The sequence below is a fragment of the Myotis myotis genome, unplaced genomic scaffold (genome assembly GCF_014108235.1).
Source record: "Myotis myotis isolate mMyoMyo1 unplaced genomic scaffold, mMyoMyo1.p scaffold_m19_p_5, whole genome shotgun sequence".
Lineage (NCBI taxonomy): Eukaryota > Metazoa > Chordata > Mammalia > Chiroptera > Vespertilionidae > Myotis > Myotis myotis.
The window spans coordinates 9,742,477-9,767,346 of record NW_023416357.1 but is presented as its reverse complement, the minus strand read 5'-3'; the positions used below and the strand labels follow the sequence as shown (position 1 = coordinate 9,767,346).

At 45.5% G+C, this 24,870-nt stretch overlaps 1 protein-coding gene across 4 annotated transcripts in view; it reads right to left on the bottom strand.

Annotated features, from left to right (window-relative positions):
* The window catches only part of GHR (growth hormone receptor), a 206,012-nt gene that overhangs the window by 10,840 nt on the left and 170,302 nt on the right, over positions 1-24,870 (bottom strand). For all 4 annotated transcript variants that reach the window (XM_036309526.1, XM_036309527.1, XM_036309528.1 and 1 more), the window contains 4 exons: positions 16,510-16,639; positions 8,827-8,999; positions 5,327-5,505; positions 206-371 (listed from right to left, as the gene is read on the bottom strand). In XM_036309526.1, coding sequence (XP_036165419.1) covers positions 206-371; positions 5,327-5,505; positions 8,827-8,999; positions 16,510-16,639 — 648 coding nt within the window. The remainder of the gene's footprint in view (positions 1-205; positions 372-5,326; positions 5,506-8,826; positions 9,000-16,509; positions 16,640-24,870) is intronic.

Sequence of the window (24,870 nt, the reverse complement as noted above, 5' to 3'; positions counted from 1 at the left end):
ACTTGCATCTATCCCACAACTTTTCCTGAATTAAAGGATTCAAACACTAAATCGTCCTCCTGCTTTAGAGAGTGAGCTCGAGGTCACCCCGACATGAGCTGCTAATGTATCTTGATTTGGACAACACCCTAACACAGTTCAGGGAATGCATCACTATATATCGACGAAAGCCATCGTGGCTGCCACTTTCATCTTTCATTTTTACCTTCTTCACATGGCACTGGGCTCATCTGAGGAAGTGTTACATAGAGCACCTCACTGAACTCGCCGTATTTTTCTGAGTTTCGTTGTCTGCATCTCACGCGCACTTCATACTCTTTATCGAGTCTCAGTGAGTACACTGGAACGGATGTTGACAACACAGGGTCCATCTTTCAAGACAAAACATAACACTTATTGGTTAGAGAGTCAACACGCAATGCAATAAACTCTTCAAGGCTCATCTGCATTCATCTGTAAAGTAGGTAATATTGTGAAAATGCACTGGGTGGTTGCTATTTAAAGAAAGATCAAGGCAAATAACTTTACAAAGAATCATTTGTTCTATGGACAACAGGCCTCAAACTTATTTTGGTATAGACCCAGAGATTTGATAGACTTATGTAGACCAGGCTGTCAAATATCCTAACATCAAAGCATAATAAAATTTTTATGGAAAAATGACAGAACTATAAAGAAGATTACAGGTATGTTTGCCTACCCGTTGTGATATCATAGTTTTGTATGAAAACATAAGAATAGAAAAACAAATCATAGTCATCCTTTGGAAATTCTGGGTAGTCGTTCATATGATCAAAGAATTGGAAGGGGTCCTAGGAAAATTATGGTTGTCTTAATTGAACTTTCTTTTTGTTGGTTAATCCTCACCCAAGGATATTTTCCCATTGATTTCAGAGAGAGTGGAAAGTGGAAGAGAGGAGGACACACACACACACACACACACACACACACACACACACACACAGAGATACATCAATGTGAGAGAGACACATCATTGATTGGTTGCCTCCTATATGCTCCCCAACTAGGGCTAGGATGAAGCCTGCAACCAAAGTACATGCCCTTGACCAGAATCGAACCCAGAACCCTTCAGTCAACAGGCCAATGCTCTATCCATTGAGCCAAACTGGCTAAGGCTTAATTGAATTTTCAAATAATTCTAGTAAAAGCAATTACATACATAATCTGAGTGTTCTAGAAGGTTCACAGCCACTCCCAAATAGTGTGCTATTCAAAATCTGCAAAGAAAAGTCACAGGAGTGCTTGGTAATTAACACCAGGGTCCCATAAGCCTTAAGGCCAGGATGTTCTTTTACCTTCCAGAGAAGGGCAGGTGAGGCTGTTACAGGTTTAAAACATGTCACTATCAAAGAAGCAGACCCAGCTAGTGAGGGTGTTCTCCTCTAAGGCAAACATTCCGACTAAGTATCCAGTATGTGCTTTTTGTATATTTCCTGGTAGAACACGCCGTTCCTGTTTCTACAAGGCTAGGAACACTCATCTTTCCAACAGCATAGATCTTTCACATAAATATTCTCCTCATTTGTTTTGCTAAGTCAGAAGCTGGACCTTCAGTTTCTACAACAAATTCTCCTTTCACCTCAGTTAGTTGCTACTCACAAAGTATCTCTTATGTGTCCCCTGTGTACATGGGACGGTAATTTGGCACTGTGTAAAGACGCTGCTCAATGTATGGAATGTTACATGCCTAAAAGGCTTTTTAAAGGTGGAATTCTGCGTATTAAACTTACTATTTTTCTTGAACTATTTTAAAAGCCTATGTTTTCATTCTTAACACCCTAATTTCTCTGCTATTGTCACCAATGTTATTTCTTTACAGATTTTACTACTAATAAAAGCAGACAGGGGCTCTCATTGGACCCATGGCCCCCTCCGTCCTCTCTCAGCCCTCCACACCCACCACACCACACTCCATCTGCTCATATCCCACCTGCTCACACAGCTCCCACCGCCACATGGAACTCCGCCACCTGCCTGCGAGGGAACGCCCATTCTGGCCAAGCCTAAATGTAAGCATTGCTGAAATTCTAAGGAGTCTTTCCTGGCACCTTCCCTACCATCCTGCCGGATAATACACATCATATATTACTTCTGGAGTTTTCCTGCTCAGATTCCTGTATTAGACTGCAAATTCTCTGGGGACAAACAACGCCTTCATTATCTTTAGGTATACAGTGGGTGAGCAAGAGATGGCTCATACGCTATAGATAATTCTATGCCACTTGGTAAGCCCTGAAAGAAAACCATCAATTATTAACTTATCTAGCAGGTAAATAGTGTAAGTAACTACATGGCCATTAGTATTACTTTTATATTAAAAATGCATTTAATTTAAAAAAAGATACAATACCAAATTCAACATTGCCAAGTAGTAACATGGATTCCCGATATAAGCAACAAACACTAGCCTTTTCCCTTCTACTCCCAAACCTCCCCTCTTTTTACGCTTATGGCATTTGTGCTCATAACCCATTTGACTGCGAGTTTCTTCCAGAGAGAGGGCGATTCTTATGAAGAGGCCCTTGATATTCACAACCACTTTAGTTGAGACCCTTGCAAATGACCAACCTTACAAATACTATGAATATGTAACTTCACTCATAAAAGTAAACATTAATGGACGCCTTGGAACGATCTAATGGGACGTTTAGCAGGGTCCAATGAAGAGTGTGATGAGGCCTTGTTGGGAGGCAGCTCTGAGCATCACTTAACTGAGTCCCAGGCTCCCATGCACCTAGCTCATAGCTCAGGATGCAAGCTACCTATTTGTAGCTTAGACATGACTACGTGCCCTGGTCTTTCAGACTTGAAACTATGATTAGAAAATGAATGAATTCTAATGTTCCGAAATACATCCCTGCTTTTTCTAGCTTGCCAAGCTTTTTAGTCTCAGGATTCTTTGACACTCTTAAAAATTATTGTGAATCATAAGGATTTGGTTGATTTGGGTTATACTATCATTATTTACCATATTAGAAATGAAAACTGAGAAATTAAAATGTGCTAATTTTAATATTAAAACAATAAATTGATTTAATGGTAACCTAATATTTTTTATAAGAATTATTGTACTTTCCCAAACAATAAGATTGTAGTTAAAAGAATGCCATTGTTTTACATTTTTGCAAATCTGTTTGGTAGAAGATGGCTGTATTTTTACATCGGCTCCTAACTAAACCTGTTAGGATGTGTTGTTTTGGTTGACATGCATGAACAAAATTGAGGAAAAGGAAGGGTATTTTGATAGGCTTTTCAGATAATTGTGGATATTCTTTTACACCAACAGCCAAACTCAGCAAGTGGTATATTCTTAGAGGCTAGCTACAGTGTGGAATTGGAAACCGTATCAGTGAATCTTCTGTACGCTGTTCCGTTAGCATCCACCATTCCCTCTGATACTCTGAATGGACCATTTCCCCATGCGTGATTTTCATTACACCACGTACTGATCATTTGGAAAAGATTGGTTCCCTGAGTTATGCAGATTTTCTAAATGTACACATATTTTATTATGCAATATAAAAAAATCACTTTTGCTAACGGTATCATCATTCATCTCATCAGGAGTGTCTTCAAAGATGGGAAGCTAACAAGTTCATGGTTGTACAAGAAGGTTTTCCAAAATTCCGATTTTCCCTTGGAAGCTTGGATTTTTCATCGGCAACAAATACTGTCAATTGTTTTTCTTGAAGTGATGAGCTTACTTCATTTTTTTTTTAAGAAATGTTTGCCAAATATTTGCTAACTCAAATCTACCAGTCTACCAGTGGTTCTTCCAGGTACAACTGGTGCTCCCAACCGGGTTCCCTACAGAAGCAGCGAGTTCCACTGGCAGCCCCGCTGGGTAAGCGCTTTTTCTCAAGACAACCATCAGCACCGCGTAGGCAGCAAAAGCGCTTTACCTGGGCCTCCATGCGGCACCCAGAATATTAAAAAGCTGTGTCCTCAAAGGTCGGGCTGGAACAAAACTGAAAATTTTCAAAGCTGTATCAAGGGCGCTCTTGTGTGCAACTGGCTCCCTCCCTCCCTTCCCTGTGAGTGCTCTGTGATCAGCAGTACGAGTCGGTATTACTGCCATGCTCTGTGCTAAGGCGGCCTCAGTTTCCCCATCACTGCTTTTGTACCGTCAGGGCAAATCTCACCACAGTGAAAAAAAGAAATAACATTTTAGCATTATTATGAAAATAGTCTTGACCTTGCAGACTTGCTGAAAGGGTCTCAGGGACCCTCAGGGGTCTACAGTTCCTGCTTTGAGATCGGCTGCCCTGGGGTACCTGGGTACAGTGGTTATTTCACTCCCTGGTGGCTGGCTACATGTTTGACGAGCTTGGATTTAGAAAGTCTCGTTTGACTCAGCATCCAACCAGGCTTTTTTTACACCAGGTCACAGAATGGATATCTAAATTAAAACGATGCCGAAAACAGAACCTCAAAGCCCAATATTTAACTGTGCAAAGCTGCTCCAAATTTAGCTTTCCTCCGGTGACAAAATCAGCCGCTTCTTCAGCAGTTCACTGAATGGACAGGGCCCGGTGTCTGAAGAGTCGGCGGTGAGGCTGTGCCAGACGCTGGGCATGACTGATGCCCAGCCAGAAACCACTGGACTTGGCTGGGGCTGTGGCTGTGGTCAGACTGATTTAGAATTAGTTATATTGGGAGCAGCATGATAATCCTGTTTTTCTTCATGCTGTGTGCCATGCGGAATTTATCTAAGTGCCCGGTTCCCACACGCTTGGCAAGGAAGCGAGGAGTTCAGAGGTCAACCAGTACCATGCTCCTTGCAGACTTAAAAACCTCTTAGCTTGATTGTCCCCTGAGGTATTTAACCAAATATCCTTCTGAAGCCTCTAAAGGGCACATTCCCTCCCTCCATTTCCCTCCTGGAGTCACTCAAGAACTTACTTTAACGAAGCTCTAGTGAGGAGTAGCAACTAACATCATGGGAGAATATTTAGCCGTAGCTCACTGTTGACCTTGATCATGACCCTTCCCATGTTTAGCCACATCCCCAAAGACAGCTAAGTGGCTAGAGTATACAAGTTTGTTCTAAAGTTAAACTGGACAGCAAGGATGACTGGGGACATAGTATCCTTTTCCTTCCAGAGGCTTCCATAGAAGCTCCATGCTATTGGACAGGACCTCAAGATGATACTTTTCTGATTATTTTCCTCCAATAAGAAATGATGCAGCATATAGCATGGCCATGTGGTACTAGGTCAAAAGGACATATACCCATGAGAAGGGGTGTTGAATCAAAGGAAGACAATTCAAAACGTTTCCAGTGTGATTTGTAGTGATATCTTACCATTTTCCATTGGGTCTCGTTTATCTCTTTGTATTGCAGCTCGTACTCCAGGACGATCCAGCCTTTCTGAACATCTGCGTTGGAAGGTGGCTCCCATCTCACCTGGATATCCGCATGAATCCCCGTCAGGCTGGTGTTCAGCAAAGTCCAGTTGAGGCCGATGGGTGGATCTGGTTGTACTGTGCGTTTCAATGGAGAGTTAGTACACAGCTGGGTAGTGACGGAATGCTTTCTTCTGAAGAGACCACGTTACTTTACACATTTCGTTATTCATACTCTCAATTCTTCTAATAATCCTATCAGTCTATTCTCACTTTACTAGAGAGCACCAATTTTTCCTTAAGGGTGATCTGTGTGTAACTTTAAAAATCCCGTATAAAAGTCCTTTTCGAGTTTAAAGTCTGAACTATAACTTTTCTTAAAGATCGTCTGGGTTTTGCATTTCTTTGAGCTCTGATAGAATTAATGCTTTGGGATTTGGCAAAGGGATTCATTCTAACTAAGGAACAGAGTGAGAAAGATCTATGGCATTTAAACACGTGGCTATATTAGGGACTCGGGGTAGAGGGGACTTTTTTCTTCCAAACTGTTCATGAGCTGCGGCAAGGGCCTTGCTTCACTCACTTCTGTGTTGCTACCAGCACAGTCCTTCCCAACACTCAGCCAGCGCTCCTTGGCTGGTCTTCCCAGCCACATGCGATCATGTCCCCAGACCTAAGGAGGGAGGCACTGCACGGCTCTCTCACATGGTGACGCTGCCCTGTTTTCCTTCACTTAACCCATGTGAACAACTGGCAACAGTGTTTTGCTTGGTTTCTACCAACTGCACATTCTTGGGTAGATCTGCTGCATTTCGCCTGTTAGCACCACAAAGACCGCAATTTCCCAAAGGCCGATGAAGAGAAAGATGGACTCTAAAGCCAGGAACTCTATCTAAATGTACATTCTAGATCAGGGGTGGGGAACCTTTTTTCTGCCAAGGGCCATTTGGATATTTATAACATCATTTGTGGGCCATACCAAATTATCAACTTAAAAATTAGCCTGCTGTATTTGGCCAAACGTGTAATTAACTCACTCCTACTGCCGTGGCAGGGCCCGACCAAATGATTTCGAGGACCTTATAAGGCCCGCGGGCCGGAAGTTCCCCACCCCTGTTCTAGATAGTCCCCAATAAAATGTTGCTATTTGGGTCCCAGTACCAGACACGGAGTAAAATTTACTTTCTTTTCTATTATACGGAGGTCACCTGGAATGTGGCAACATATGGGTCCCCAGGGTTGATCAGAGATAGGCCTACAAATATACCCTGTGGGGAGCTCTTACTGGCTGTTAATATTTGGTGGCCAAAGAGGGGAACTCCTCTTTCAACCAAAGCTGAAACATTCTCTGTGAGGGAGGTTGCTAACGGCCACTGTGGAGTGAGCACCACTTTAAAAAAAAAATAGAGAAAGTCCAAATTTGACTAATCATGACTACATTTGGGAAATTAAATTAGAGGGATTTGCAAAACAGCTAAGCTACATATGCCGCATACTGACAGTCATACCTTCTTTTCTGGATTTGTTGGGGACTGATGTTCTGATAACCAAAGCTTAACCTTATAAGTGACCGAACTATAAAAAATGTTTTTCATGGGAGATTTTCTAAAACATATTACTCATGTGACATCTTTAAAATTTCCCTACTTTAAACAGAAGATGAACGGGCCCTGATGAGAAGGCACGGCGACCTCTCCTGACCTCTATACTTCCATGTGCCATACCTGCCAACTCCTCTGAGATGTTTAAAAGGCACCTGAGACTGCACACATCTCCAAATTGACCCAGGGCTAGTCATTTAATGCTCTGAGCCTCAGTTTCGTCATCTGTAAAATGGGGATGATAAGAACCTATCTCCCATGGTTATTAGATCTGAATCATGATAAACGCTTTGGAAGTGTTAGCTATTACTATCCTTAGGTCATGTGCCTACTTAAACATCCTCAAATGTGCCCCTTGCCAGTAAGATAAAGTCCAAATTCCTTTGTGGGGCATCACTGCTGATGTCTGTGGCTGACCAGTCGGGCCTGCCTAACTGCTCCTGAGTCTTTGAAATTTCTGTGCTATTTGTCACGTTTGGAATGTAGTAGTTGTTGGAAGACACAGTCCATCTTGTACACCTGGCAACCCCCACACATGCTTTCAGGAGCAACTGAACTGTCCCCATCTCTGTGCAGCCCTTCCTCAGTCAATCTGTCGCACCTCTGGCTCCCACCTTGGCTGGCTATGTGTCCCACACACCTGGAGTCCAGCACCCACTATGGCACTTACTTATTATTGATTGCAATTATTTGTCAACATGCCTGACTCTTTGACTTGACTGTATGTTATTTATTCTGTAGCCATCACACCTGGGCACAGTGCCCAGTTAGTGCCCAGCTCATGGCTGGCACTCAGTAACTCAGCCAGGTACAAGAGTGGGGCTGGCAACTGGCAGACACAGGGTCAGGACATGGGTCTTGACCCAGTATTCTTAGTACTACCCACTTAACCACTCAATAGCTACACTTAGGCGTGTTAGGACATATACTCAGTAGTCGCTCTAACCTATGCAGTTAGGTTCTCTTTTCTGCTTAAGTTTTCTTAATTTTCTCTCTCAAAGTTAGGCTATCAGATCTACTTGTTTTTCTCTGCAGCTCCTAGCCACTTTCTCTCTGTCTCTTTCCATTTGCCGATGCCTGGGAAACCAGACAAGAACAGCCCATCCGAGAGAAGCTCCAAGGAATTCCTATGCGCAACAAATGAGCTTTTGTGGGTAGATTTGAGGCACTGATGTCAGCTACTCAAAGTCCTTCTTTGATTTTTTTCCACTTAGCTGTTTATACTACTATAGTTTAAACATCCCAATTATAGCTGCTTGTGTTCTTTTGTTGCATTTCCCCTGGGTCCACATGATGGGCAAGTAGTCTGTCTGCAGCTTAGTTCATTGCGCTGATTATCTCCAATGTTTGTCTGGAGATCTTATAAACATGTCTTTATACAGATTTGGGCTGTTTTGTAAATGTAAAACCCCTGAGTTACTGTGCTTTGTGTTAAAAGAAAATCTAGGCACTTACTAGAGCAATGGAAGAGATGAAGGCCAAGCTATATCAGCAGATATATAATAATCATATTGAATGATTAAGAGAGAAGGAATCTTAAGAGTACATTGAGTTTGCCCCCCCGCAGTGGCACACAATCCAATCCAGCTTAAACACGTCCTCAAGGAAGATTCCACAAGGCTCCCACTCTTTCCTTTTCAACATTTGCTGCCAGATTCTCTTATATTAGAGCCAACTTAAGTCCCCGCTGCCCTTTCCTTCTTGTTCAGCAGCTGATCTCGTGCCGGTCAATTAGACCTCCATCCACCTGTTGAGCACAGGGACAAGGTCTTCCTACACAAACACATTTGAACGTTGTAGACCTCCCCGCTTACTTAATCTAAAGCCATGTCAAATGAAACACAAACCTGTGATTTACCTATTTCCTCGACAGAGAAGCACTTCTGATCCACAGTACCACCATTGTTAGTGAGCTTGATGCAGTAGGGCACCCAGATGGAGGTATACGATGCGTTAAAGTAACAGCTGTTTTCTCCCGCAGAGACGTAATCAGGGCATTCTTTCCATTCTTGAGTCCATTCTTGAGTGTTCCTGAAATGGAGGGTAAAAAAGGATGAATTGTTTCAAAACCATGCTATAGCTCAAGTCAAAGCGAGGTGCCTGACAATCAGATTCAATGAGCAGGACACAAATATTTATGAGCAAGTACTTTAGTGACACCATTTCCAAGATGTGTCACATTCGTAGGCATCGCCAGGGTCTGCAGAAGGATCAGGGGCCGTTTGGTACTTCTTTCTGCCAATAGGAAGAACACCTACTCACTGACGGCATGTGAGTGCCAGCTCCTAAGCCAAGTGATTCATTGGTAGGTGGTTTATTATCCTCATTCTACAAAGGAGGGTTCTGAGGCTTAGGGAGGTTGAGAAATGTCCATTAAAACACAGTAGACAGTCAACTAACTGCCAAACTGGAGAGATTCCCACAGAACTGCGAGCCCTTAATCCTGGGTGTTTCTCTGCCAGAAGCCAAGTCCAGCATGTCATAATTTCACGAGTTTTATCAAAAGGTTGATGGAACTTGGGGACTCAACAGGGTTGAGTCTCACATGTAGTCACCTATTGGGAATGGCTGAAGGCATTTCCCCAAACCTGAAAAGGAATGACTGCTTGGCTGCCAGACAGCTAAAGGGTATCTTAATCTACATGTTATTGCCTCCTACTGGCCAAACACCTGAACAGCCGTAGGCTAATTCCCCCATTCTGACAATGCTTCTGTGTAAAAAACCTGACCCTTTTAAGTGTTTATCTCTGCCTCGCCTAAGGACAAATTGTGTTAATAAAAAGCATGGGGTCCTGAGACAAGAACGTAGATCTTACTTTCCTTTAAACCAGGCTCCTCTGACCCCCAACATTTCTCCAACTCCTGGTGAAAGGAACCAGGGCATGTGGATGGCATTCTCCAGGCTGAGTAACACTCAGGTGCAGGTGACCTTGAGGTAGAAATTGGTTACTACCCTTCTCTAGACCACTGTGTCCCATGTCTACCTCCTCACGGATGTCCTATGTTTGGGAGAGTTTTCCTGATGCCTTGGACTCCTTCCTATACTTCTGATTTTTTTCCTTAATTATATGAAGAGCCATGAGAACATTGCAAACATGCAGGACATTCCAGTGATATGCAGAGAACATGAAATTCTAGCCTCTTCTCCCCTACCCCTGAAAGAGACAGAAGGCATGAACCCAGAAATCTAAAAGTCTCTCCAAACCCAGAAAAGCATTTTTCTTTTCCACTTTGTAACTAGAAATTGACATTTAATGACAGAATATAGAAAAAAAAGGGGAAACAAACATGGGCTGAATGGGATCAACATATTTCATATTTGCTTATGAGTTCCTTTTTTTTTTTGGTTTCTCCACAAGCAAGTTCCTCTTTTCTTAGACCTTGAATCAGATGAAAACAAACAAACGAACAACAGAACAAAGCACGAAGGACACTCGGAGAACACTGAGTTAATAAGGAAGCTGGGTCTTCACATTTGCATTCCACCACGGAGTTATTCATCTCTGCCCCACTCTGCAGAGAGCGCCCTTTACCCAGATGACTGCAAACCACAGCAGGGTATGCATTGAATGGAAAAGAGATGCCAGGAAGTTCACTGCAGACAAAAGTCAGAATTTTGGGAAAGGAAATTCCCTGGTCTGCTGCCATGGGGACCTGAACAAAAATGCAGAGCAATCAAAGGACCGCTCCGACTCGTCTCCCGCAGCGGGAATAGTGCAAACATGTGAAAGGATGTAACACTGCTCTCCCAAGTCCCATCTGTCTGAGTGACTGATTGACCCCAGCAAGCCATCTTTGGGGTCCTACTAGGCAAGCACCATATAGCACTGTGCGGACGTGATAATTCATAAGATTTGGTCCCTACCTTTAGGTTGGAGAAAGAACTAGAAATTACCATCTCAGTACTTTTTTTGGTCTCCTGCATTCATTCCATTGATATTTAATAAGCGTTGATTATATACAGAACATTGTGCTGGGCATATGGGAGGGTCATGTGTGTCTAAGGAGTTACTCTTGCTTCAGGGGTATGATTAAAAACTGTATTATAAAGGAGTGTGAGTAAGTGCTCATTAGGCTCCCTAAGAGTTCAGAAGAGGGAATGATTGCTCTGGTTGTTCACGGAAGGCTTCAAGGTGGAGGTGGTGTTTCTTAGCAACCTTGAAGGATGGGTAAAGTTTAATAGATGGCAATAGGGCAGTGATGGCGAACCTATGACACGCGTGTCAGAGGTGGCAAGCGAACTCATTTTTTTGATTGATTTTTCTTTGTTAAATGGCATTTAAATATATAAAATAAGTATCAAAATATGTCTTTGTTTTACTATGGTTGCAAATATCAAAAAATTTCTATATGTGACACGGCACCAGAGTTAAGTTAGGGTTTTTCAAAATGCTGACACGCCGAGCTCAAAAGGTTCACCATCACTGCAATAGGGAAAGGAAAGGAGGGAACAGGGTGGTCAAAGGCATTTAGGGAGAGAAGTACGGGACTGAATGTAGTGAGGGGTGCAGGAGGCAATGGAATAACTGGGAATACTTTCTTAAATTAGAATTGCTACTTGGGTGGAATGAGTTCGTATTGGTTTATTCTTCACTAGGCTATCTGCTTGAAAAGAGGGTTTATGAATCAAGGAGACAGAGCCAGGGAATCTGTGGCAGAGGAAATGGGCAGCAGGAGTGGCCCCGTGCAGCCCCAGGTGTGGGGGCTGGCAGGCCAGACTGGAGGTCTGTGAGCTCTGCCGGGGGAGGGGGAATGGCACTGTGGGGAGGGCAGGGCCTGGGAGGAAGGAATGAGGTGCTGGGGGAAGACACAGGCTTCCTCCTTTCCAGCTGTTTCTCAGGCTGGTCTGTTGGCACCAGGAGGAAACTTGTGCAATATCAGGAGGTCCTTGGGACAGCTGCTCATCAGCTGTTGAAAGAACTGGGAATTCAAATGGCAGAAACACCAGGGTCCCAGACAGGGAACTATCGCTTCAATTCTGGTTGAGTTTCTTAAACGTTGCAAACCCTTGGATGAGAGAAAGACTCAGCCCTGATGGGAAAAATGTGGGTAGAAGCAAGGATAAATCATGTATGTATGTGTGCATTTATAGTAGAAGAAAGATTTTTAAACATTAGGAATAGGTGGGTCATTGAACTATAATACGATTTATTTTATCTTGAGTTTCAAACTGAAAATAATAGTGCATGAAAGGGAACGGTTTAACAAGAGAGCCCAGGGGACGAGGCTTCCATACACTGGCAGGAGGGTTACAAACTGTGTTTAGAACACTCCTAGTATTAAAGTTGGTATTAAAATGTCCTAAAGATGTGGGCCACTGCTTGCCAGGTCTGGATTTGACCTAGACAGGTTAGCTCTGTGTGTTCCACAGCTTCTCAGCGTTGGCATGTCAGGCCCCTGTCCCCCATGGACCACAAACCCTCTTTGGATGACCCCAAATCCATTAGCTCCAAAGCACATACAACTGAAGCAGGATGGGTCAGGGGGCTCTTCCAAACACAGCTCCCAACGCCCATCCTCATGAACCCAAGTTGAATTTTGCTTTAAAGAAATATTTAACCTTTATTTTTAAACTATTACATTTAGACAAAAAACCAAATGGTTTCATTACATACAGAGCATGTGTTTTAAGTTTAAAATATAACCTTTTCCTTAGAAAAAGACAGGAAAGTAACATGTCCCTTCTAATTTCCCCCACTGCCTGGCATGGGAAAAAAAACTTTTATTTTTATTTTTTTAAATTATATTTTTTTATTAATTTCAGAGAGGAAGGGAGAGTGAGAGGGAGATAGAAACATTAATGGTGAGAGAATTATTGATCGGCTGCCTCCTGCACGCCACCTACTGGGGAATGAGCCCACAACTTGGGCCTATGCCCCGACGGGGATTTGAACCTGGTTCACAGGTCAATGATCAACCACTGAGCCACACCCAGCCGGGCAAGAAAATTTCTTTTTAAAAAGCCAGGATATGATGGAGGGGGGTGATGGGTGATGGCAGAGATGAGGGAAACAGTCTAGGGGACTGGGTCTTCATGCGCCCACTTCCTTGAGTGAGGAGCAGAGGGCACAGCATCTCTGCTGGACTCAGAGCCACCTTTGGCAGTGCCTGTCGAGTTCCCTCCAAGCGCAGAGGCTGAATGTGGCACCGTCTCCATCACAGGGGGACAGAGACTGGCCTGGATGGGCTGCCCTCCTCCAGCTCACCTTGGGAGGTGGGTGCCAGCTGCCTCGCTCTGTCCTGTTGACAGACAGCCCACATGTTTAGGCTCCCTTGGCCCTTAGTTACCAAGGCCAGGCCCCTCCCCTGCTCTGGTTCTAGGTGTAATCATGTTGCCACTTTATTTGTGTGTCAGGGATGGGGAGTCATGAGTCTGTGGATCCAGGAGCTGCCTGGGAACTGACTTCTAAGAGACAGTGACAAGAGTCATGGTGCACGGCTGTTGTCCTGCCACACGTCTGTTCTCTCATCGGGGCAGCTAGTCCTAACCCTCCCGACCCTTCGGTTCTGCCCTTCCCAGATAAACCGGGTAGGGCTTATGCTATTTTGGCCGAGATATTAAAAATAATTATATTTTTATAGAAAAAACACATAGAGCTGACTTTAGCCAGTTTAAATGGCTAAAGGTTGTGCTTAGGGGGTTTGAGGAGGTGATCATTTTCCCTCCTGGGACCTCAAACTCCACTAGGGCCCAAACCAATGGCATCCTTCTGTGTATGTCGGAGATCTCCCCTCCGCCTGGTCCACTTTCAGTGGCTTCCTGCTGGCACAGAGCTGGGCTGGGACGAGGGATGCCGAGGGGCCTGGCTGCGCGGAGCCTGGAGGCTGGGGAATGGGCCCTGCCGTACAGCGGGGGGACAAGCGTGCTTGTGTGAAGGCTTCACCCCCGGGGATTGGCCTTTTAGCTCAGGTTCAAATCTGGTGACTCATAGGCTGGTGAAACCCATTTTCATAGAGTGGGCCCACGTCCGCTCTTGTCCATTCGTTTCGTTAACTGTCCGGTGCAGAGAGCTTCCGAATAACTGGCTTAGTTCTAACTGAGCTGGCTCTCTGAGGAGCTGGAGTGGAAGCATGAAACGGAGCCTCCGAAATCAGACCTCTCTCTTCTCTGAACACAACCCACAGATACTGAAAAGTGTTACCAAACATTTTCGCTTCCTCGTCCCGAACACAAATCAGCTTTGGAGGCTGGCCCTTCCCTCTCCGCAGTGGCAGCATTAACAAAACAAAACAAAAAAAGAGCATTTGGTACCCAACCATCTCATCTTTGTGTGCCCTTTTGGGGGGACATCCAAGAGACCACTCTCACACCTGGGAGGTAGGTAAGGCCAGGCCTTGTATGTCTTATTTGCAACGAAGCACCCCAGCTCTGCATTCAACATGTTCTTACGGGATACCAAGAGTCACAAACAACTGTAAAGAATCAAAATCAATTTTGTAGCCCAGAATTGGAATTTTCCATAATTATTATTTTAAGTTGTTATTCTCTCACAGTAATAAAAATGGGCAGCCACCACGTTCTGCGTACTCACCATGTGCCAAGCACTGTGCTAAGTGCTTTTCACGTGTTAGCTAATAAAGCCCTCATCAGAAGCCATGAGGCAAGGCCCATTAGCTCCGCTTTGCAAACGAGGCAGCTGAACTTGGACAGACTGACCCATTTGCCCGCATCACTTGGTGAGCGGAGGCCAGAGCCAGGCCGCAATGCAGCTGTTGGCCCTGTGCTCACGTCCTTAACTGCTCGAGGCACCTTCCTTCCCTCTCCCCGCTGCTCCGTGGGGTGGACAGCGTCCTGCGTGGGCGGATAAACACCACCAGCCTCGGAGATAGGGTCCTGTGAACCTTGCATCTTGCTTAAGCCTTCCTTGGGGTTTGGGTGGAAAAGAGGAGATGATAGAGTGCTTGAGCCCCCATATTAAATATCGAGCACAAAGGTACGGCTTAAGAGTAAGTAGTATTGGAAATAATGTCAGGTGAAGGGTAAGAAAGAAACGACTTGAGTGGTGATTATATTGAGAGACCTCTGTTTCACTGTTATTTTAAAGGACTCCTGGCAAAAATAGATAGAAAAGTACTACAGTCCCTTATTGAATTAAGTAATTTAACAGGAACATAGTCTATTTTTTAATGTAGAAACCAAACTGAGTCTTAACACATATATCTTTTCAAAAAAACCCCCATGAGTTCCCACCATAGACAAGGAAAAGCAAAACCCCCCCATGGTCTACAGCCTCGTCTCACTCTGGCCTGGCTAGTCCTCCAACCCTTCTTACAGCGCTCTCCCCTCTGCCACCTGGCACCACCTGTGCTGCCTCCTACCAAGTCGGCCTCAGGGCCTTCGCACTTGCGATTTCCCCCAGGTATTCAAGTGGCCTCTTGCAGTTTGTTATATTTCTGCTATGATGCACTACATTAGAGAGACCTCCTATCACCTCCTCATTCAAAACATCACCCTAACTCCCTTTACACACTTTTACACACACTCACCCACACTTTCACATTCACACCCATGCACATTCATGCACTCACAAGTGCACACCCACACTTTCAAACCCTCACACACTCATGCAGAACCACGCACTCACACATGCACACCCACACTTTCACACATTCACCCTCACACACTCATACACATCCATGCACCCCACATGCACACTTACACTTTCACACATTCACCCTCACACACTCATGCACACGCATATAGTCGCACACAGTGCTGACACTGTCCTCTTTCCGGCTTTACTTTTCTTAATAAACCATAGTACCAGCTGCCATTTTACTTTGCAAGGTTTTATTGTCTATCCTCCCTCAGTGAAGAGGAATCTCCATGAGACCAAGAACTTTAGCTCTGTAATCACTGCTGTATCTCGGCACCTAAAGTAGTTCCCAACACATAGTCAGGGCTCCCTGAATATCTATAGTAATAACAGCGTAATATGCTAATTAGACCAGACAGCTGAACGACCTTCTGGATGTCCTTCCAGACAACCTTCTGGATGAAACTGAGGCTGCGAGGGCCGAGCCCCTTGCACAAATTTCGTGCATTGGGCCTCTAGTCCTATATAATAAAAGGGTAATATGCAAATCAACCAAATGGCGGAATGACTGGTCACTATGACGTGCACTGACCACCAGGGGGCAGATGCTGAATGCAGGAGCTGCCCCCTGGTGGTCAGTGTGCTCCCAAAGGGGGAGCACTGCTCAGCCACAAGCCAGGCTTGTGAGCCCAGCGGTAGTGGCGGGAGCCTCTCCCGCCTCCACAGCAGCGCTAAGGATGTCTGACTGATGGCTTAGGCCCATGGGGAGTGGGCCTAAGCCATCCGTTGGACATCCCCCAAGGGCTCCTGGACTGCGAAAGGGCACACACCGGGCTGAGGAGACCCCCCACAGAGTACACGAATGTCATGCACCGGGCCTCTAGTTGTGAATACGTTTAGAACATCCAAAGAAACCATTTCAATTCCTACCACTGCCCAGGACTCAGCACACTTCAAGCAGAAAATTTATGGAGATAAAAGTCAGAAAGGCATGAAGGCGGTACCTTCTAATGTAGAACAGCTGCACGGCGCCTGGGCTCCCGAAACCGTGATGCACCCCATCTGTCCAGTAGCACGAAAACGTCTCTAGTTCAGGTGAACGGCACTTGGTGAACTGGGGCCTCCCTGAAGAGTCTGCAGAATAAAAGGAAAAGGCACAGCATGAAACCAGGAGGGTCATGTATGGTCTCAAAGAAACTCACATCGAAAGTGATGGAGAAGAATCCCTTCTCCTAGAAATGCTGTTTTCCTAAATCACACTTTCAGAGCGTGTTGCTTGTCAGTTATTTCTCTGTCAGCCCTTGATTCCATAGACAAACCATTTTGTCTTGATTTCAGATATTGTTTCCTAGGGCCTGTTTGCTAGTAAGAAACCAGGGCTAGAGATGAGGATCTTGGAAGAGGAAGTTTATTTGGGAGGTGACCCCAGGAACTAGAAGTGAGGGAACGGGATTGGGGAAGGGGAGGGAGCCCAGCTGATAAAGTGTGTGTTATTCAGCTGGTTATCATGGTGGCTCCTCTGAGATCCTGTAGAAAGTGTGCCTCCCCGCTGTCCTGGACAAGAATGACAGGCTGGGTTAGGGTTAGGGTTGAACTGCAGACTAATCAGCTAAGGAGCAAAACAAACAAACAAACAAAAAACAAAACAAAACAAAAACACCACCAAACCAAATCAAACCAAAACTTGACCATTTCCAAAATGGCCATGGAAGTCAGAAGAACAATGAGAACTGATATACAACATCGCTTTGTCCCAGATGTGCCTCTCATCTGTGTATAGCTGCAGATTTCTCAGATGCAGAGAGTTTAACCTAATATCCTAACATATAGGAGGCATTCTCCACTTCCCAAAATAGAATTGACCGATATATATGCATAAGTTGTTTAGAGTTGGACATCTAGTTAATGAGTTTACTGGCTAAATCTTTTAAAAGAATGCAATTGTGAGTGGCTTTCTATTTAAAAATCTATATAAAGAGAAAAGGCCCTGTCGTGGATGCTGTGGTCCCTACGTCCCATCTCTTTGCCCACCGGATGTCAACGCAGCCACCACTGCACATGGCTGGGCATACTTCAGGTGCCTGCCGAGGTTTCTCAGAAGTCGGGTGAGTACTCGGCCCAAGTGCAGGTGCAGCTGAGTTCATGGGCATTCATACCTCCAGGGCATCCTTCAGCCAGTGGGTGATGGAAGCTGTTACACATGAATATGGTGAAAAACGTGTGTTTCCTTTAGGCAGCACCTGTTACACAGAGAGGAACTGGAGAAATTCCTTTTCTTATTAGCTGACGCACTGAAAACGGTAATTTTTGGTCCTCCCAGAAAAATCAGTGATTAGAAAAAACATACCTGCCGAAACCGGTTTGGCTCAGTGGATGGAGCATCAGCCTGCGGACTGAAGGGTCCCGGGTTCGATTCCGGTCAGGGGCATGTACCTGGGTTGCGGGCACATCCCCAGTGGGGGATGTGCAGGAGGCAGCTGATCGATGTTCCTCTCTCATCGATGTTTCTAACTCTCTATCTCTCTCCCTTCCTCTCTGTGAAAAATCAATAAAATATATTAAAAAAAAAAAAAAAAAAAAAAAAAAAAAAAGAAAAAACATACTTAAACCACAACTATTTTAATGCCTGTAGGTTTGAGGAAAAAGGGTATTTCATTCTGACAGTTCTTTCACACGAAAGGTAAGAAGAGAAAAGGCAGAGGAGAGGGGGTTGGGGGAGTGAGTAAAAAGGGGAAGGGATTGAGAAGTGCAGATTGGTGGTTACAGAATAGTCATGATGTAAAGTACAGCACCGGGAGTAAAGCCAATAATACTGTAATCGCCATGTATGGGGCCAGGCGGTACTGGAAATATCAGGGTGAAGATTTTGAAAAGTATACCACTGTCTCACCACTATGCCGTACACCAGAAACCAACACAAAATAATACTGAATGTCAACTGTAATTGAATAATAGTTCTGTTTTCTTTTTTCAAAAAGAAGAGGTACTCCACTGCATTACAAATGGAGAGATCGGTGTGCTAGCCCTGGCTCTGAGACGGTCTGCCTGTGACCTTCCAAAGCCATTGTTTGGGGCAGAAAGAAGAGGAGGAGCAGTCGAAGGGGGAAGGGATGGTTGGAGGGAAAGGCCAACCCGACCTTCTCCAGAGCCGACCTTCTCCAGAGCTCGGGTGGAGAGTGACACTCAGCGGCCACCTGCCCTCGCACGGAGGACCTCGGCCGCACCACGTTGCTGCGTGGACCATCTGCTGTCAACAGCCCCACACACCTGCCATCACCCCTGAGCACAGGCTGTGGTGGGAGGGACTGGAAGGGACAACCGTGCCCTCTGGCCAGAGTGCAGCTCAGCACAGCACAGCATGGAGCATTTCCTGTTGAGCTGAGCAGCAGTGGCAAACGAAGGGAAAGGAGGAAAACATAGCAATGGGTCTCCGTGTGAGTAAGAACTACAACCTGTACAGACAGTCCAAGAAAAACAATTTCATAGGATAGATAAATAGACTTGAGACATGGTTTTAATCCTAAAGAAGGAGAGAAACGGTAAGACCAGAGCAGAGTATGGGATTATAGGTGCGTGGAAAATGAAAGAGGAAACACTGTAATGAGAGCAAAGCAGGAAGCTCATTGGGCCCGACGACTTCTGGCCCCTTTTGGGTGGATCTGGGTTCTGCTCAGAAATCTGCACAGGCAGCCGATCTCGGGCCAGTTTGGGAAGCGTTGCCACAGCAGCTCGGTCACCCCGATGTGGATCAAGCGGTTACTGCTGAACACAAGCCAAAGTGAGGAAATACTTGCTGTCAGTGGAAATCGCTTTCATATGCTCTGAGGATTGCACAAGCACGCGGGTCCGGCCAAGTGTGGAGAAACTGCCGTGTTCCTTCCCCAAACGATAAACAAGAGGGGGTCATCCCAGCAGTCAGTCCACTCCCCGGTCCTTGCCTGCACAGGCTTTGGGCGAGATCTCTGGGGACTGAGTAGCCAAAATGTACCGGGATTGACCAATACCTTTGTATACAGCCTCTACGTTTGGGTAAAACAACAGCATAGAGAGATCTCCATGATCCTGGAAGGTCTGACGAGAGAGGACGTGGACATGCGGTCCTGCTGTGGTGGAGAGAAGCCACTGCATTCAGCACAGCGGATTTTCCAAGCCCCCTTCTCAGGCAAGGACCAGATGGAAGGGGACTAATAACATGGTCACAGCAGCTAAGACTCAGGGGTGACCACGTGCCAGGCACTACCCTGCACATCACATGCATTAACTCCCTTCATTCTCACAACTATGGAATGAGGTAGGTACTGTTATTCTCACCATCTCAGAGATCAGAGCACTGACAACAGAAGTCAAATAACTGGCCTGCAGTACTAGGTTACCAAGAGCAAGAATGCTCATTGCAACTGGGCAGACAGTCTTACTTCAGAGTCTCATCGAAGCCATGACCCTCGTAGCCCTGAAAGTCTGAGAGTGGCCCTCGGGAAGGAATCACCACCCAGTATGCACATATTTACTCACGTGATATGTCAAAAAATAAACTATCTCAAGACATGCTAACTCTTCATGCCTGCAATGAACTCCGATCTACTCTATTCCAGTTTATAAATGCTGCTGCTCACGACCCGGAAAAGTGATTTCCTAATGGGTCCCCACGTTCAGTTTGAGAGACGCTGCGCACAAAGCTCCCCTGCGTCTCTGAAAGTTGAAAATTAATGTGCATCGCGTTCAGAGCCAGGCAAGAGCGCACCCTTTACCGGGCACACGTTATGACATGGTCAACAGGACTGTGGTTTCCAGGTAACCGAAACTTATTCTTGAAATCCTTTCCCCCGCATATATATTTAAAGATTTTTTTAAAAAAATATATTTTATTGATTTTTTACAGAGAGGAAGGGAGAGAGATAGAGAGTTAGAAACATCGATGAGCGAGAAACATCGATCAGCTGCCTCCTGCACATCTCCCACTGGGGATGTGCCCGCAACCCAGGTACATGCCCTTGACCGGAATCGAACCTGGAACCTTTCAGTCCGCAGGCCGACGCTCTATCCACTGAGCCAAACCGGTTTTGGCTAAAGATTTTTTTGATCACTAAAAGAAGTCAAATGTCACATGACCTTTTTAATGGCTTTGCAGGGGGGCCAGGGATTATCATACGGAATTAGGATGTGCGCGTGCAGAGGGAAGGCTGGCCTCTTCTTGCCCCCACTCTAAGTAGCTGCACTGCTTTGCTGGCGAGTTTCATGCTCTCACTTCAGCTTTGCTTAATTCCCAAGCAGTTCTTTCCTGGAGTGACGTAGTTTATTAATAATAATAACAATTCTCCATCTTGAGAGTTGCCTTGACAGTTGATGAAAGTTACTGGGAAATAACTTGATGCTACTGGGTCACACCTGAGAGCACAGACTCGGGAGCCGGCCTCCTGGGTTCCAGCCCCACCTCCATCTCGTACGTCTGTGCAATCTTGGGCAACATACTTGGCCTCTTCAGTTTCCTCACCGGTGAAACGGGGATGATGATGGACCTCACAGGGTTATTGTGAAGACCAAGGAGGTAATAATAGATGTCAACCTCTCAGAACAGTGCCTTCCTCTCAGGACAAAGTAAGCACTGTGTACGTGTTTGCTGTTATCGCCGCCCTCACAGTCAGCTGGGGTTGTCAGTGGATGATCTGGTAACTGCTGTTACCTAGGAAGTGCTGGAGATGGGCACTGTCACATCTGAGACCCATCCTCATTTCCCAGGCTGACGGTGACAAGTCCTGCGGTGCTGGTGAGAACGTAGGAAGTGGGTAAAGCGGTGCTGTGACAGCGTGCCCCTCACTGGTCACAGGTGATTCTCTGTGGTGTGCTCCAGAGGGTCAGGGCTACCAATGCAAGAGTTCTACACGACTGGAGGATGTCGCTGTATCCTGACATATCGGTGTTAACATGTAAAGAATCCCAAGCAAAGGCCTGCCCTGTGGTTCCTGAGAAACCATGCTGCAAGTCTAGAAGTTCCTGGGTGGGAGGAGACTCAGCAGCGACTCAGGCCCCAAGAGGGCATCAGGGACATTAAGAACGCTGCCTGATGCTTTCCCTGGCGACCCGGGTCCCAGCGGGAACTGCCGAGGCCTCTGGGCCATGACCTTTTCAGAAGCAGCAAACTGAGTGGGCAGAGTCTGAACTGGAATTGGAGTTCTGGTTCTCTCACTAATGGTTTACCCAACTCTCCCACCCAGAGAGAAGACAGCCAACAGGAAAATCTGAATCCCCAACCTCCTCTTCTCCTTGTCTGTCCAAACCTGTTCTCTGCTCAACAAAGAAAAACACCATCCATTTTTTTGGTCCTTTGGATTTTTTTTTTTTTTTTAGAGACATTCGCATCAGACATTCCATGTTTCAGCTAATCAAGAAGCATTTATGCAGCAGCTATCATGGGTAAGGCACTCTTTTGGGTGCGGTGGGAATTATAAAAATAATGTGCGATGCGGATTCTGCCTTTGAAGAGCTGTAACCGGGCATAGGAGATGACACCCGTGCCTGTGAGAATAGCTCACAGTGAGTTCACAGAAAGATAAGGGCTTTAGGGAGTCAGATGAAGTAGGGGTGGAGTGACAGAGGAAGGTTTCACAGAGGAGTAAGGAGAGGGCGATTATCTCAATCCAGTTTGCTGTGATGGAAAATGCTGATGATCACTGACCAAAAGCCACCTGGACACATCAGCTTCTTCACCTTCATAGCCTCCTGAGCCAGGATGTGCATTCTAACAAGATCCTGGGCGATCCGCACACACATTAGAGATTGAGAGGCATGGACGTAAGGCTCCGACTGCCAGCTATGGACTCTTTCTAATGGGACCAGTTGTTCTCAGCTCCAGCTCACCTCAGAGTCATCCGGAGGTTCTTGGACCAACTACCTTTCAGAGACCTAATTTAATTAGGTTGGACAATGCCTGACACAGTGTTATATGTTAGTTATATCTTTTTTTTTTTAAATTCTTTATTAGTTAAGGTATTACAAACGTGTCCTCATCCCCCCCATTAAATCCCCATCCTCCCCCCAGCCACTCATGCTCTCATCCCCCTGTTAGTTATATCTTTAAAAAAGTAACATGACTCTCAATATATTGAGTTAAAAAAAAAAGGTTGGGTGATGCCTGGGCATGGGTACTGTTTTAAATGCCCCAAGGAACTTGGGTGCACAACCAAGGTTGAGGTTCTCTGAATTAGAACAATGAGCATCTCTGTTAGAGAAGTACAGTGAATTCTTAAGCAAATAGTACACTGAAAGGCCCGTCAAATGCTGAGTCCTGTGAAAAACAAACCAAATAAGGATTAGCGAGGTCAGGCAGCAGGCATCGAATCTCGGGAGTGAGGGGGGGTGGGGGAGCTGGACCAAACCCCGTATAATGAGGACGTTGGGGGTGCCCTGCTGGCTCTTGGGAGGCAGCGTGGTGGACAGCACAGCCCCTCTTGTGGGTGATCTTCCCGGGTGCCCAGGAAGGGCCAGCCTAAATCCCACTTGTGTGGAGCAGAAACATATGCTCACAGCTGCGTTTCAGGGGCTCGAACGCTGTAGTTCCAAGTGTATATGGCGGTGAGAGTGCAGCTGCCCTCGTTGCGGGAGTCACGGAAGTGAGTGTGAGATTCCCCCCTGCGGATCCCGGGAGCAGAGCCAACCCTGAGCCCCAGGATGGCCCTGTGTCCACACAATAGAACAGCCATGGTTGCCTTTGCGGGAAACAAACAGCTTCTCAACGGAACACATCCTAGCAGCCCCTGGCATGGCTCTCCTGCGGCAAATTTCCTAAGGCCTCCTAGTTCTTCCTTCATCTGCTTTCTGGAGCTCATTGTTGGAGAGATCTGTGTGCTTTAGAGAGATGCTTCTTGAACATCACTGATGTTCAACATCATCCCTGGCCTCCACCATGGATGCCAGCAGCACGCCCCTGTGCTGTAGAGCATCACTTGAGGATCTTTTAAAATGCACATTTAAAAGGCAGGGTCTGAGAATTCGCACTTTTGATAAGTTCCCAGATGCTGCTGATGCTGCTTCTGGTGGCCACAGTCTGAGGAGCAGGAATTTCTATCTGTGCTGCCCAGTAAGGTAGCCATGACCTCCTGTGTCTATTAAGCATTTGAAAGGGGGCTAGTGCAACCAAGGAACTGAGTTTTTAATTTATTCAATTTTAATTAATTTAAATTCAAAATGAAAACAGCGTAAATATTTTCCCTTAAATATAACCTTATTGTTTTAGTAGGTCTACACTTCACTTTACTGAAAAATCAGTGAAAGATTATATACCAAAGTATAGAGCTTACCCCCAATTCAAGGACTCCATTCCAGCGGTCCACTCTCTTGAGAGAGCTGTTTTTTTTTTTCTTTCATGTAGTTCCCGGACACACAGCAGGAGACCCAATCTAACCTTCTGAGCAGAGCACCTAATATTCTAAAGTTGCCTCTCCTCACTTGCTGCCTGTGAGTAGCCCTCTTTCCAATGTTAGACCCTTGGCAGCTAGGAGCAGTATGGAATAGTAGAAAGAGCACAGGCTTGGGAGCAAGCTGGATTTACCTCTGAACACCAGATGTGTGCCTTGATAGAAATATTACATAAAATTTCTAAGCCTTTTTTGGGGGTATTAGGCTCAGTTTACCCATGTGTACAATGAGAACAAAATATCTCATAGTTGCTGGACATCAAATCAGATTATTTATACAAAGTGCCTGGCACACGATTTTCAAAAAAGAACTACAACCACCGGCATTACACAGAAAAAACTCACCAATTTTTATGGATCAGTAGATCCTGACTTCATCTATTGTGCTCCATGGAAATGTTTGAAATTTAACAGGGCCTTCTACATTGCAATGTCTTAGCCAACAGGCATGCCTCACAAGGAGAATCTATAGCACTGGAATGGGTCACTTAGAAAGGTACTTAGGACTAGCAAATCTTCTAATCGACCAAAATGGAAGCTACCTTCTTATCCTCGCACCCAGTCAATCTTAAGTGCAAAACAAATTTAGGTCAGAAGTAATGACCTCCCAAGGTTCTAAGGCAGGTTTCTAACCTCAGCGCTATTGACGTTCTGGCCAGACAGCTCTTTGTTGAGGGGCCTGTATTTGTAAGATGTTCAACACCATCCCTGGCCTCCACCCACTGGATGCCAGCAGCACTCCTCCGTCCCCCAGTGTGACAACCAAGATGTCTCTTGACATTGCAAATAAACCTCTTTTCTATGGGCATGGATCACTCACTTTAATACCTCAATTCAGATGCTCTGATTATGTTTATATATATTGCATAATTACACTGAAATTGAATTTTTACTGTTGGTAAGTGAAAACATTTTACTTAAAGAATGCACAAACGTTCTTTGTAACTCACTGGT